At 45.6% G+C, this 16,147-nt stretch overlaps 1 protein-coding gene across 8 annotated transcripts in view; it reads right to left on the bottom strand.

Moving 5' to 3' along the window:
* tmem181 (transmembrane protein 181) overlaps positions 1–16,147 on the bottom strand; it is a 391,617-nt gene that overhangs the window by 299,598 nt on the left and 75,872 nt on the right. For 7 of the 8 annotated variants that reach the window (XM_072502600.1, XM_072502554.1, XM_072502568.1 and 4 more), the window contains exon 2: positions 16,023–16,126. The exons of the other annotated variant lie outside the window; for it this stretch is intronic. In XM_072502600.1, coding sequence (XP_072358701.1) covers positions 16,023–16,126 — 104 coding nt within the window. The remainder of the gene's footprint in view (positions 1–16,022; positions 16,127–16,147) is intronic. 8 annotated transcript variants of the gene reach the window in all.

The following is a 16,147-nucleotide window of genomic DNA, read 5'->3' as shown; positions in this document are numbered from 1 at the left end:
ATCTCACAGTCAGAGCACTGCACCCCTCTACTTGACATTACGTCAATTAATTAGTAAATGAAATTTAAAAGTTAAAAAAAAAAGTTACTGTTAACTATGTTTCCTAGCACTAGATTTCTACTATAAATGTGGAAGCTAAATACAGTACTCTCCGATCTCTGGCTAGGTACCCCTCTAAATTATAATGAAGTAATTATGTTTAATTAGTTTACCAATGCTCAATTTTTTTACTTTAGTGTAGATTCCCAACCAGCCAATCAGGTCACAGCTTTTCTGTGATGTCACTTCAGTCCCCCCCCCCCCCCCCCCACACACACAATTTGAAAAGTAATAAAAGTAAAAATGAGTAAAAATCACTTACTTACCTTCGGAGGATGCTCTCTGGTTCTCTCCCTGCTGATTAAAAGTTACAGGCCAGAAGAAAGAGAGAGAACAAAACAGTAGGGAAAAAGCACCTTCTCCCACTCTGCCCCAAATTACCTCACTGCACCAAATTACCAAGTTCCAAATTCCCACTCTGGATGTGTCTCACTAAGGCTGTGTCTCTTTGACCTGCGCAACGCTTAGCGAGTGCGCTTTCTGTCTGTCTTTTATACAGACTTTAGCTGACCAGGATGACTCACACTACTTAAACTTCAAAGAGAAGAATACAATGTGTACCTTTGTGCCCCTAACCAGACCTCAGGTGACTGCCAGTTAACTGCCTCTCAGCAATTAGGTTGGGGGCAGCTACAGCTCCAGCCAATCAGACACTAATCTACACACTGCACTTTTGACTGAAAAACAGCAGAATTAGACTTACCACTTACCTTTCCTGATTACCTTACTGCACCAAATTACCAAGTTCCAAATTCCCACTCTGGATGTGTTTCACTCAGGCGGTGTCTCTTTGACACAGAATAAAGGGTCTTCCATTGTCCGGGATTCAACACCTTATTCAACACTATCCTTTCCTTCGAGTCCTGTCTCCCCTTCAGGAGGTCTGTCAGGGGTTCTGCCAGTTGCGTATATGAATCCACCCACCATCGGTTGTAGATACAGAGGACCAAGAACGCACGTAATTCTCAGACTGTGGTGGGCTAGTTTGGTGGCTCGATTAATAGTGGTATGGTCCTGGGTTACTTCCCTGCTGCCCTGGGATATCTTCTGCCCCAAACACACTATTTCCTCCTGAGCGATTTGGGCTTTGTTAACATAAGAACATAAGAACTAGGAGCAGGAGTAGGCCATCTGGCCCCTCGAGCCTGCTCCACCATTCAATGAGATCATGGCTGATCTTTTGTGGACTCAGCTCCACTTTCCGGCCCGAACACCATAACCCTTAATCCCTTTATTCTTCAAAAAACTATCTATCTTTATCTTAAAAACATTTAATGAAGGAGCCTCTACTGCTTCTGGGCAAGGAATTCCATAGATTCACAACCCTTTGGGTGAAGAAGTTCCTCCTAAACTCAGTCCTAAATCTACTTCCCCTTATTTTGAGGCTATGCCCCCTAGTTCTGCTTTCACCCGCCAGTGGAAACAACCTGCCCGCATCTATCCTATCATAATCTTATATGTTTCTATAAGATCCCCCCTCATCCTTCTAAATTCCAATGAGTACAGTCCCAGTCTACTCAACCTCTCCTCATAATCCAACCCCTTCAGCTCTGGGATTAACCTAGTGAATCTCCTCTGCACACTCTCCAGTGCCAGTACGTCCTTTCTCAAGTAAGGAGAACAAAACTGAACACAATACTCCAGGTGTGGTCTCACTAACACCTTATACAATTGCAGCAGAACCTCCCTAGTCTTAAACTCCATCCCTCTAGCAATGGAGGACAAAATTCCATTTGCCTTCTTAATCACCTGTTGCACCTGAAAACCAACTTTTTGCAACTCATGCACTAGCACACCCAGGTGTCTCTGTACAGCAGCATGTTTTAATATTTTATCATTTAAATAATAATCCCTTTTGCTGTTATTCCTACCAAAATGTGTAACCTTACATTTGTCAACATTGTATTCCATCTGCCAGACCCTAGCCCATTCACTTAGCCTATCCAAATCCCTCTTCAGACTTCCAGTATCCTCTACACTTTTTGCTTTACCACTTATCTTAGTGTCGTCTGCAAACTTGGACACATTGCCCTTGGTCCCCAACTCCAAATCATCTATGTAAATTGTGAACAGTTGTGGGCCCAACACTGATCCCTGAGGGACACCACTAGCTACTGATTGCCAACCAGAGAAACACCCATTAATCCCCACTCTTTGCTTTCTATTAATTAATCAATCCTCTATCCATGCTACTACTTTCCCCTTGATGCCATGCATCTTTATCTTATGCAACAACCTTTTGTGTGGCACCTTGTCAAAGGCTTTCTGGAAATCCAGATATACCACATCCATTGGCTCCCCGTTATCTACCGCACTGTTAATGTCCTCAAAAAATTCCACTAAATTAGTTAGGCACGACCTGCCCTTTATGAACCCATGCTGTGTCTGCCCAATGGGACAATTTCCATCCAGATGCCTCGCTATTTCTTCCTTGATGATAGATTCCAGCATCTTCCCTACTACCGAAGTTAAACTCACTGGCCTACAATTACCCACTTTCTGCCTACCTCCTTTTTTAAACAGTGGTGTCACGTTTGCTAATTTCCAATCCGCCGGGACCACCCCAGAGTCTAGTTAATTTTGGTAAATTATCACGAGTGCATTTGCAATTTCCCTAGCCATCTCTTTTAGCACTCTGGGATGCATTCCATCAGGTCCAGGAGACTTGTCTACCTTTAGCCCCATTAGCTTGCCCATCACTACCTCCTTGGTGATAACAATCCTCTCAAGGTCCTCACCTGTCATAGCCTCATTTCCATCAGTCACTGGCATGTTATTTGTGTCTTCCACTGTGAAGACCGACCCAAAAAACCTGTTCAGTTCCCCAGCCATTTCCTCATCTCCCATTATTAAATCTCCCTTCTCATCCTCTAAAGGACCAATATTTACCTTAGCCACTCTTTTTTGTTTTATGTATTTGTAGAAACTTTTACTATCTGTTTTTAAATTCTGAGCAAGTTTACTCTCATAATCTATCTTACTCTTCTTTATAGCTTTTTTAGTAGCTTTCTGTTGCCCCCTAAAGATTTCCCAGTCCTCTAGTCTCCCACTGATCTTTGCTACTTTGTATGTTTTTTCCTTCAATTTGATACTCTCCCTTATTTCCTTAGATGGGGAGAGTTTAAACTAATGTGGCAGGGGGATGGGAACCAATGCAGGAAGTTGTAAGGCAGTAAAACAGGGACAGAAATAAAATGCAGTAAGGGGGAAAGTGTAAGGCAGAGAAGCCATTGTCAAAAATCAAAAAGGGCGACAGTACAAGGTACAGTGACTGAGGGGAGCTCAGTGAATAGGACCAGGAATACTAAAAGAAATAAAACGGGAAGTGAAAACATTAATGGTAAGCGACGCAGCAGGTTGTTGCAGGAAGATATGGGTTCGACGACAAGGAAAATTAGGAGAAAGGTTAAGAGGAAATATAACTTAGGAGAGGTTACTGATCGAGGTGTTAAGATTAAGAACAGAGGTAAAAAAGCCAACATAAGTGTACTTTACCTGAATGCTCGTAGTATTCGGAATAAGGTAAATGAGTTGATGGCGCAAATCATCGTGAATGATTATGATTTAGTGGCCATTACTGAAACATGGTTAAAGGATGGTCACGACTGGGAGTTAAATATCCGAGGGTATCAAACTTTTCGGAAGGACAGAGTGGATGTGGTGGTGGTGGTGTAGCTCTGTTATTTAAGGATGACATCCGGGCAACAGTAAGGGATGACATCGGTGCTATGGAGGATAAGGTTGAATCCATTTGGGTGGAAATCAGGAATAGTAAGGCGAAAAAGTCACTGATAGGAGTAATCTATAGGCCACCAAATAGTAACATTATGGTGGGGCAGGCAATAAACAAAGAAATAACAGATGCATGTAGAAATGGTACAGCAGTTATCATGGGGGATTTTAATCTACATGTTGATTGGTTTAACCAGGTCGGTCAAGGCAGCCTTGAGGAGGAGTTTATAGAATGTATCCGCGATAATTTCCTCGAACAGTATGTAATGGAACCTACGAGGGAACAAGCGGTCCTCGATCTGGTCCTGTGTAATGAGACAGGATTGATTCAGGATCTCATAGTTAGGGATCCTCTCGGAAGGAGCGATCACAATATGGTGGAATTTAAAATACAGATGGAGGGTGAGAAGGTAAAATCAAGCACGAGTGTTTTGTGCTTAAACAAAGGAGATTACAATGGGATGAGAGAAGAACTAGCTAAGGTAGACTGGGAGCAAAGACTTTCTGGTGAAACAGTTGAGGAACAGTGGAGAACCTTCCAAGTGATTTTTCACAGTGCCCAGCAAAGGTTTATACCAACAAAAAGGAAGGACGGTAAAAAGAGGGAAAATCGACCGTGGATATCTAAGGAAATAAGGGAGAGTATCAAATTGAAGGAAAAAACATACAAAGTAGCAAAGATCAGTGGGAGACTAGAGGACTGGGAAATCTTTTGGGGGCAACAGAAAGCTACTAAAAAAGCTATAAAGAAGAGTAAGATAGATTATGAGAGTAAACTTGCTCAGAATTTAAAAACAGATAGTAAAAGTTTCTACAAATACATAAAACAAAAAAGAGTGGCTGAGGTAAATATTGGTCCTTTAGAGGATGAGAAGGGAGATTTAATAATGGGAGGTGAGGAAATGGCTGAGGAACTGAACAGGTTTTTTGGGTCGGTCTTCACAGTGGAAGACACAAATAACATGCCAGTGACTGATGGGAATGAGGCTATGACAGGTGAGGACCTTGAGAGGATTGATATCACCAAGGAGGTAGTGATGGGCAAGCTAATGGGGCTAAAGGTAGACAAGTCTCCTGGCCCTGATGGAATGCATCCCAGAGTGCTAAAAGAGATGGCTAGGGAAATTGCAAATGCACTAGTGATAATTTACCAAAATTCACTAGACTCTGGGGTGGTCCCGGCGGATTGGAAATTAGCAAACGTGACACCACTGTTTAAAAAAGGAGGTAGGCAGAAAGCGGGTAATTATAGGCCAGTGAGCTTAACTTCGGTAGTAGGGAAGATGCTGGAATCTGTCATCAAGGGAGAAATAGCGAGGCATCTGGATGGAAATTGTCCCATTGGACAGACGCAGCATGGGTTCATAAAGGGCAGGTCATGCCTAACTAATTTAGTGGAATTTTTTGAGGACATTAACAGTGCGGTAGATAACGGGGAGCCAATGGATGTGGTATATCTGGATTTCCAGAAAGCCTTTGACAAGGTGCCACACAAAAGGTTGTTGCATAAGATAAAGATGCATGGCATTAAGGGGAAAGTAGTAGCATGGATAGAGGATTGGTTAATTAATAGAAAGCAAAGAGTGGGGATTAATGGGTGTTTCTCTGGTTGGCAATCAGTAGCTAGTGGTGTCCCTCAGGGATCAGTGTTGGGCCCACAATTGTTCACAATTTACATAGATGATTTGGAGTTGGGGACCAAGGGCAATGTGTCCAAGTTTGCAGACGACACTAAGATAAGTGGTAAAGCAAAAAGTGCAGAGGATACTGGAAGTCTGCAGAGGGATTTGGATAGGCTAAGTGAATGGGCTAGGGTCTGGCAGATGGAATACAATGTTGACAAATGCCGTTTGAGTACTATCAAACTACCTTTGTCTATATTTTCAGCCGTCACCTCTCTGATGCCCAAGTGTTCGAACCATGTTGTTCTAAATCGCGCTTCATAGTCAGATACTTCCTCACTTGCTTTCAGTTGGCAGGCAGATCTTTCCCCGGTCTGTCTTACACGGGGTATTTGCCATGCAACACGTCCTTACTTGGTCCCAACCTTCTGCCAGATTTGCCCAACCTGACACAATCCTGTTTGTACTTTCTGTAACAATTCACCACCCTTTTGCTCAGGGACGACATAACTGAGAATTTGGACTCCATCTCTTGGGTGAGACGTTTTAGGGCATTCCAAGTCTTGGTTCCACCTTTTTAGGGAATGAGGAATCTCTTGTTACCACTTATCAATCTTCTCTAGTTCTGCTGGCTTGTGAGAGTGGTGTATTTTGGGGCAGCACGGTTACATAGTGGTTAGCACAGTTGCTTCACAGCTCCAGGCTCCCAGGTTCGATTCCCAGCTTGGGTCACTGTCTGTGCGGAGTATGCACGTTCTCCCCGTGTCTGCATGGGTTTCCTCCGGGTACTCCGGTTTCCTCCACAGTCCAAAGATGTGCAGGTTAGGTGGATTGACCATGCTAAATCGGACCGGAAAGTGGAGCTGTGTCCACAAAAGATCAGCCATGATCTCATTGAATGGGGGAGCAGGCTCGAGGGGCCAGGTGGCCTACTCCTGCTCCTAGTTCTTATGTTCTATGTCGATGATGTGCTCCTCCACTTGTTGAACCCTCTAGCCAACATGGGAAAGGTAACAGGACTCCTCAGGGAGTTCAGGTAACAAACTCAACCTGGGGAAGAGCAAAATCCTCCCGGTAAACCCCCGAGGGGGAGGAGCAAAATAACCCCAAAAGTTCAGGTACCTGGGTATCCAAGTGAACCACACCTGGAAGAGGCTTCACAAATTGAGCTTTGATGAAGAGTCATCGGACTCGAAATGTTAGCCCTTTTCTCTCGCTACAGATGCTGCCAGACTTGCTGAGATTTTCCAGCATTTTCTCTTTCGTTTCAGATTCCAGCATCTGCAGTAATTTGCTTTTATTTTTTTCACAAATTGAACCACTCCAGCCTGGTGAAGGAGGGACCTGCAAAGATTTGTCTCACTCCCCGTTTCACTAGGTGGAAGGGTACAAACGGTCATAATGAACGTGCTGCCTAGATTCCCCTGCGTATTCAGATTGCCCCAATCTTCACCCCTAAATCCTTCTTCACCAGGGCCGACAAGTTAACTATGGCTTTCGGCCGGGGGGGGGATACACGAGGATGTCTCTCCACAGCAACACACACACTTCAAACTAGGCGAGATGTCCACGGTGGCCCCCATCTGCAACAACCAGGGGTTTGCACAGCGCAGATAGATGCCACATTTGTGACATGTCATGAAGACAGAGGGACGCTGACAGTAGAGGACATGTACGTGGACAACAGACTGGCGACCCTGGGGCAACGTATAAGCGGCAGGGGCCCCGGCAAACCACTGTAAATGCCAAACACTCATGTATAGATGTAAATATTAAGTAGCATTTGAGCCCCAGTCACGGTTACGGATGACAGTGAGGGGCTCAAATCTTGTTGTTCCTATTGTTGGTTATTATTATTGTTGTTGCATTGCTTGTTACATGCAAAACTCAGTTTCCTCTTCCTTTTTGTTTGCATCTATAATTCAAAACACAATAAAAATATATTGTTTGGAAAAGCATCTGGACAAGCACTTAAAATTGCCAAGCAGAGTAAACTATGGACCAAGTGCTGGTAAATGGGATGAGTATAGATTGGTCGGGATAGACACAGTGGGCCAAAGACCTGTTTCTATACGGCAAAACTCTATAATTCTAAGGGCAAGAAATGTACACTTTCACGAGGAGGATACCTGGAACAGAACAGCATAACAGGACACTGGCTCCCAGGGGAGCCCAAGCTTCGAGGAGGACTGCCCGAGTCTCTGTACAAGACCACTTGGAGGAACAAAGAACAATACAGCATAGGAGCAGGACCTTCGGCCCTCCAAGCCTGTACCGGTCATGATACCAACCTTTGCCAAAACCCTCAGCACTTCCTTGTGCCATATCCCTCTATACCCATCTTATCCATGTGTTTGTTAAGATGCCTATTCCAGGCACCCACCACCCTCTGCGTAAAAAAACTGCCTCGCACATCTCCTCTAAACTTTGCCCACGGACCTTAAATCTATGCCCCAACAGATCCCAGGCCTCAAAGACCGGATAAAATGTGTCCATCAATCTCGAAACGCCCAGCCTTCCAGTGAGGTTTTCAAATGAGTACTTTGCATCTGTGTTCACTAAGAAGGGTGATGTAGGTCTAGAAATCAGGGAGGTGTATTGCGATTTACTTGAATAACTTGATGAGAGGGAGGAGGTATTAAATGTTTTATGGGCCTAAAAGTGAATAAATCCCCAGGGCCAGAGGAGATGTATCCCAGGTTGCTTTGGGGGGCAAGGGAGGAGATTGCAGTGGCTCTGACAAAGATTTTCAAATCTTCTCTGGCCACAGGAGAGGTGCCAGAGGACTGGAGGACAGCTAATGTGGTGCCATTATTCAAGAAGGGAAGTAGGGATAAACCAGGAAATTACAGGCCAGTGAGTCTACTGCGGTAGGGAATCTACTGGAAAAAATTCTGAGGGACAGAATTAGTCTCCACTTGGCGAGACAAGGATTAATCAAGGATAGCCAGCAGGGTTTTGTTAAAGGGAAATCATATCTTACAAACTTGATTGAATTTTTTGAGGTGGTGGCTAAATATATAGTGCAGGGTAGTGCAGTTGATGTGCTCTACATGGACTTTAGTAAAGCTTTTGACAAGGTCCCACATGGGACGCTGGTAAGAGACCAAAGGATCCAGGGCAATTTGGCAAACTGGATCCAAAACTGGCTTAGTGGTAGGAAGCAAAGGGTGATGGTTGAAGGTTGTTTTTGTGATGGGAAGCCTGTGTCCAGTGGTGTTCTTCAGGGATTGGTGCTGCATTCCTTGTTGTTTGTAGTATACATTAATGATCTGGATGTAAATGTAGGAGGTATGTAAGTTTGCAGATGCACAAAAATTGATGTTATGATAAATAGTCATGATGTGGACGTTGGACTGGGGTGAGCACAGTAAGAAGTCTTACAACACCAGGTTAAAGTCCAACAGGTTTGTTTCAAACACTAGCTTTCGGAGCACTGCTCCTTCCTCAGGTGATTCACCTGAGGAAGGAACAGTGCTCTGAAAGCTAGTGTTTGAAACAAACCTGTTGGACTTTAACCTGGTGTTGTAAGACTTCTTACTATGATAAATAGTGAGGAGCAAGGTCTTAGATTACAGGAGGCTATGGACAAACTGGTCAGATGGGCAGAAGAGTGGCTAATGGAATTTAACCATGAAAAGTGTGAGGTAATGCATTTTGGAAGGTCAAACAAGACAAGGGAATATACGATAAATGGTCTGATCCTAGGAAGTACACAGGATCAAAGGACCTTGATGTGCCATGTCCACAAATCTCTGAAGACAGCAGGGCAAGTAGATCAGGTGGTTAAGAAGGAATTCTTGCCTTTGGTAACCAAGCCATTGACTAGAAGAGCAGTGGGATTCTGCTGGAGGTGTATGAAATGTTGGTTAGGCCCCAGCTGGAGTATTGTGTGCAGTTCTGGTCACCACACTAGGAAGAAATTGATTGCATTGGCGAGGGTGCAGAGAGGCACCAGGATGTTGTTTGGCTGGATCGTTTCACGATCAAGAGAGACTGGTTAGGCAAGGGTTGTTCTCCCTGAAGCAGAGAAGGTGGAGGGGGGACCTGATTGAGGTGTATAAAATTAAGAGGGACATAGATGGGGGGGACAGGAAAGTCCTTTCCCTCTTAATGGAGGGAATAACCAGGGGGCATAGATTTAAGGTAATGGGCAGGAGGTTTAAGAGGAGATATGAGGAAAATCTTTTTTCACCCAGAGGATGGTTGGAATCTGGAACTCACTGCATGAAAGGGTGGTCGAGAATGATCACTTGTAATATCTTTGCATACTGCATACTGACCTAGTGCTGGAAAATGGGTTAGAACATAGGTGCTATATAGTAATCGTGGACGCGATGGGCCGAAGGGTCTCTTTCCATGCTGCAAGACTCTATGATTCCAGGGCATCGCCGAAGCATAGGCCCACTCACTAGCGGAACCACCACTGTGAGCTGAGCACCTCCCCGGCTGCCTCTGACCACCTCAATCAAACAAGGATTTTCTGCACATAACTCAGCTTCCCATCTCCAAAAATCAGCCAGGAACATAGCACAGGTCCTACACATCAGGATTAAATAATTATGGGTTGTGCATCAGAATTTTTAAAAAGGTTAAAAAATGAGTACTGCCAGAGCATCACATGCATTCCTACGAAGGAATATTTTATCACCAGTCCTCAAGTCAGGTCTCTGTTATTGGCACATATTCCCTGAAAGTCCTCACGATACTCCATGCATTCACATACAGGCACAGTGTAGAAGCCAGGTATTTCGAATACAACTAGTATAGGTAAAAGATAGCTGTTGAAGCATAAATGTTGAGCCCCAGTTTTAAATACCCATTTATACAGCATAATTCACTTTTACTGAGGTCCGTTGTTCTGGCAAATGCATATTTTCAAAGACAGTGTGACATTAAAACAGCACAGTTGCAAGATAATTTGACACTGTCTTGTGCTAATTGTCAAGGTCAAGGGATTGAATACACAGCAACATGAAGGCACCATTGTTCACAATGCAGATAACAGCTAGGTCAGAAAAGCTGATGTTGCACATTGAAGATGGACGGCTTGCCATCAAATCAAATGTGTTTGAGTCTAACCCAAACCAATTAGGATTATATTGGGGTGTAATTAGACGACTTAAGACAGATATGAAAGTGTATAACTGAAAAGTTTCTCCCGGCCATTTTAGGTTTGGTTTTAGTGTTTAGTTTAGTCAGTTTTGTCCTTTATAGTCTCCATTTTAGAGATGTCTTTTGGGGGTTGTCAGTTTAACAGTCTGTGTCAGTGATGTTAGTCCACTTTTGACTTTGAGTTTGAGTTTAGCTGAAGATTAGCTTTCTCTCTCTCTTCATGTTTCATTGCCAGACTTTGACCTTTTAAAAGTTACTTTCGAGCTGTCTGCCTAAGCAAAGAAAGATAATGTCTGTACTTCTCTGAAAGCTTCGAATTGTCTACGAATTGCCTTTTAAATGACTTTCAAATTGTAATCAAGCGACTGCAAATAAAACAATTCTTTTTGGCACCTGAGAAGTTTTAACTGCAAATTTCTGCTGAGTTCCAGTATTCGCAAAGTGCTACTGATAACCGAATAGCAGAGATGATATAAATTCCTTCAACTATACACAGTCGAATAATACAAGGAATCGAACAACTTAACACAGTCTACAAATATTACAAATCTTACAACTTGTCGTATTGCGCCAGGACTTGATTCATCAACTAAGCTTCCCCCAAACTTGGCGTAGTTCGACAGGTTAAGATCCCTATAAATTATAAGTTTCCTTTACACAGTAACCCTGATTTAAACTTAATGACTTTCTCCCTTAATCCAACTCCGTCTATCAACCTACTATTCTCTACAATACTGCTATTCGCCACCCACACTCCCGCACTGTCTCCAAAGAACTGTGCCAGGATTTGCAACATAACCACCCAAAGTCGAGAAATCTACTGAAAACCAAGATCATTTCTGAATACATTGTTGAAATCTGCTCCATGCAACTGCACCCAGGAAGAAAACACAACGCAAAGGCTGCAACATGACTTCCGGTGACGGTGTAATGCTGAGCGGATACATATCAGGTGGCTCTCCTCCCAACCAGAATTAAACAGACACTTTGAGGCAAATCTTTCCCAAAAGATAAACCGAGCATCATCCCCCCCCCCCCCCCTCGCCACCTGGAGACGGATGGAAGACCTTCCTCAAGAAGGAGATGGCCGCCAGGAAAGGGGCGATCAAAATTGAAATCCAGGTGGCGGTCAAGGTGGTGATGACAGAATCACACCTTACAAAAAACAATCAACAGGTTGGGGAAGAAAATGGAGGCACAGGAGAGGACGATCTACAACCTGAAGAGAGCCTCGATGGACACGTTTGTCGCTCTGGAAGCAGAAGTCAAAAGATTAGTGGCGGCCCAAGGGAGCTTAAAGGGGACATTCAAGGACGAGGAGAACAGGTCCGACGACCGAATGTTCGGATTGTGGGCCTGCCAGAAGGTATCGAGGGTAGAGACCTGACGGGCTACATTGCCCAAATGCTGGGCAACCCAGTCGGGAGGGACAGCTTACCCAACCCCCCCACAACTCGGACAGGCCACACAGATCGCTCAAATGGAAGCTCAAGGCGGGGGAGCAGCCGAGAGCGATCATCGTGAAGCTGCACCGATATTAGGACCGGGAGAGGATCCTGCGGTGGGCAAGACTGACTAGAACAAGCACATAGGTAGGACATATCTGTATTTACCAAGACATTGAGGCAGGTTTGGCAAAACAAAGAGCTGGGTTCAACCAGGCAAAGTCGGTGCTATACAAAAATGGAGTACGATTTGGCATGCTATACCCAGCCAGACTCTGGGTCCTGTACCAGAACAAAGAGCACTACTTCAATACCCCGGCAGAGGCAAATGATTTTGTGCTGGCCAACGGCAGGCGAGGCAACAATGAAGGCGGATCGGAGGAAGTTCACTAAAGAAAGAGACTTATTGAACAGTTACCATGTTTGCATGGGAGTGTACTGCCTCATTCTGATCAAAAAGACCGGGTCACAGGAGAGAGTAAGGACTGGGAAATGCTGGTGAAGTTGCAGGCAGAGAAAGCAAACAGTCAGCAGGCATAAGCAAGTGGCTAGACCAGCCTCAGGGTCTAGCACGGGAAGACGGCAGTTAGGGGAGCCGCGGCACACATCTCGGCATGGAGGGAGCACGGACCAGAGGTGGGGGGAAGAGACTGACGCAGGGAGGAGGGACCGGGGAGGGACAGGGGAAAAGGAACATGTAGGAAATAGGACGGGAAAAAAGAGTTGGTTCTTGGATTGGCTTCAAGGGTAGGGAGCAGACGGACGAAACAAGGTGGCGCCTCAAGCAGCCACTTTGGAGGGACCCTAAACAAAGGGAAACCACCGGAGTGGAGGGGCCCGGCCTCATAGTGAGAACGGCGGCCGCAGCCATTTTGGACGGCCCCCTAACAAAGGGAAACCCTGGAGTGCAGGGGAGCATCCACAGGAAGTATGGTTGATCCCGCAGGAACAGGTGGACAAAATTCCCCCACCAATATTATCATCTGGAATGTCAGGGGACTCAACGGCCTAGTGAAAAGGTCCAGAGTCTTGCCCACTTAGGAAGTCTGAAAGCCGACATAGTCTTCCTGCAAGAGCCACACTTGAGGGAGAATAACCGACTACGGGTAAGAAAGAGTTGGGTCGGACAGACAGACCATTCTTGCCACGGGACAAGGGCTAGAGGAGTAGCCATATTGATTAGCATGAGGATAAGATTCATTGATAGAAGGAGGTTATGGACCAAGGGGGACAGCAGTGTCCTGGTAAATGTGTACAAGCCCAATTGGGATGACACAGATTTTATAAAGAAGATCATGGCGGAAATCCCCGACATTGATACACACCGACTCATCATTGGGGGGTGACCTAAACTGCCTACAGGGCCCTCTGATGAACCAATCAAACGGGGAAAAAGACAGGCATGGCTAGGGAACTGGGAGCATTCATGGACCAGATGGGGGCAGTGGACCCATGGTGGTTTCTACACCTCGGTGAGAGGGAATTCGCGTTCTTTTTGCCGGTGCACAAGGTATACCACCAGATCGACTTGTTTGCAGTGGTGAAATAGGTGCTTCCAAAAATAGCTAGGGTGGAATATTCAGCGATTGTCTTCTCTGACCATACTTGGATGTGAGGTTGGAGATGGGTCATGCCCAGTGCCCATATGGAGGCTGGACAACAACCTCTTGGCCAACAAGGCCTTCTGTCAAAAACATCATAGCCCATAGGCAAGTACATTACTAATAACCAGAATAGGGAAGTGTCACCTTCCACGTTCTGGGAGACACTGAGGCTGGCGGAAAGGAAACCGCTGCAAATGGACTTTAACCTGCTATCCACCAACTCCGCTAGACATGGGGGACCTTCTCGAACACGGAGAAAAGGCTGTCCTTCTACTGGCTCACTAGCCGAGAAAACATGCAGCCACTAGGGAGATAGCGCAGTTTAGCACAAAGGGGCTGGTTTAGCACAGGCTAAATCACTGGCTTTGAAAACAGACCAAGGCAGGCCAGCAGCACAGTTCAATTCCCGTACCAGCCTCTCGGAACAGGCGCCGGAATGTGGCGACTAGGGGCGTTTCACAGTAACTTCATTTGAAGCCTACTTGTGACAATAAGCGACTTTCTTTCTTTCAGTTAAAGAATAGCAGAGGCAGAATAGAGATCAAAAAGAGGTCAACTGGACGTTTGACACCTTCTACTGTGGACTGTACACTTCCGAGGCCCACGACGGAGGCGCGGGGATGAAACGGTTCCTCGATGGACTGGACATGCCAGTCGTGGGGGATGATAGGCGGGGGTAACTGGAAGCACCAATAGGACTGGGCGAAATCATGCAGAGTATCAGTTTCATGTGCAAGCGGGGAAGGTGCCGGGACCCGATGGGTTCCTGGCAGACCTCAATAAAAAAATCGCGCCAGCCCTGGCCCACATCTAAGAGACATGTTTGCAACACCCTGCTTCCTATGCTGACACAAGCCACGATTTCGCTGATACGCAAAAAAGACAAAGACCCGATGGAATGCGGATTATACATACTAATTTCACTGTTCAATGTTGACATGAATTTACCCGCGAAGGTCCTGGCCAAGCGACTGTAGAAGTGCATACCAGAGGGAGTCACAGAGAACCAGATGGGCTTTGTCAAGGGTAGGCAGCTAACTGCGAACATCAGGCGGCTGCTGAATGTAATAATGACACTCCCCCCTCCCCCCCCCCCCCCCCCCCCCACCACACCCCCGGGGAGAGAATACCAGAGGTGATCATCTCCCTGGATGCAGAAAAGGCCTTTGTTAGGGTTGAGTGGAAGTACCTCATCGAGGTAATGAAGCAGTTTGGGCAAGGAGCAGGGTTTACCTCCTGGGTGAAACTCCTGTACAACACCTCGAAGGCGAGTGTTCTGACAAACACCACCAGCTCCGAATACCCCCAACTGCACAGAGGCTCACTGCAGGGATGCCCAATGTCCCCGCTCCTGTTCACCCTGGCAATTGAACCCCTGCCGATCACTCTGCGAGACGCAAAAATTGGAAGGGCATCCAAAGAGGGGGCAGAGAGCACAGAGTTCCACTCTAGGCGGATGACTTGCTCCTCTATGTCTCGGACCCACAGTACGCCGTGAAAGCAATCATGAAGACCCTGGAAGACTTTGGAGCCTTCCAGGGCACAAACTCAACCTAATAATAATAATAATAACAATAATAATAGCTTATTGTCACAAGTAGGCTTCAATGAAGTTACTGTGAAAAGCCCCTAGTCGCCATATTCCGCCACCTGTTCGGGGGCTGGTACGCGAATTGAACCTGTGCTGCTGGCCTTGTTCTGCATTACAAGCCAGCTGTTTAGCCCACTGTGCTAAACCAGCTCCAACCTGGGCAAGAGCGAGACATTCCCGGTGAACCCGAACAGGGAGGGGCAGAGCTGGAGGGACTACAATTCAAACTAGTCCAAAACAAGTTCTGCTACCTGGGTATCCAGGTAGCTCATGACTGGACACAGATCCACAAGTGGAATCTGACCAGTCTGGCGGAGGAAGTTAAAAAGGGCCTACAGGGATGGGATGCACTCCCGCTTTTCCTGGCGGGGAGGGTGCAGACGATCAAATTGAATGTACTGCCGAGGTTCCTCTTCCTGTTTAGATCCATACCAATCTTCATCCCCAAGGCCTTCTTCAATAACAGACAAAACGATCATGCCGTTTGTGTGGGGGAGCTAAGAACCCAACAATCCCCAAATCGACACTGCAAAGGAGGAATAATATGGACGGTTTATCATGTACCTACTCTACCAGATCACAAATTTTAAACAATCATATTTGACACAAAACGTTAACTTTGTTTTTCTCTCCACAACCAGACCCATACTTTCCAAGATCAAATTTCAAAAGCAATCCATTATTACGTGCAGAAAATGATCATATCTCAGAAGGCAAAATCTCTTTGCCTAAAAATCTGAGTCGAGCTTTGTCATCAACAATTAGCATCTCTATTTAGTAGTATTAAATTCAAATTCTGTTCTTTTGTACTTACCAGCTATTCCGATAAAAACTATCAGCCCAAAACAGATGAAGAACACAACAAACACCAAGACAAAGTGCCTCTTTGAGAGTGTATACAATCGCATTGGTGCTATCCTGCAAAGAACAGATCAACAA

The sequence above is a fragment of the Scyliorhinus torazame genome, chromosome 1, assembly GCF_047496885.1.
Source record: "Scyliorhinus torazame isolate Kashiwa2021f chromosome 1, sScyTor2.1, whole genome shotgun sequence".
Classification (NCBI taxonomy): Eukaryota; Metazoa; Chordata; class Chondrichthyes; order Carcharhiniformes; family Scyliorhinidae; genus Scyliorhinus; species Scyliorhinus torazame.
The sequence above is the reverse complement of the archived record's forward strand: the minus strand, read 5'-3'. Positions and strand labels throughout refer to the sequence as shown.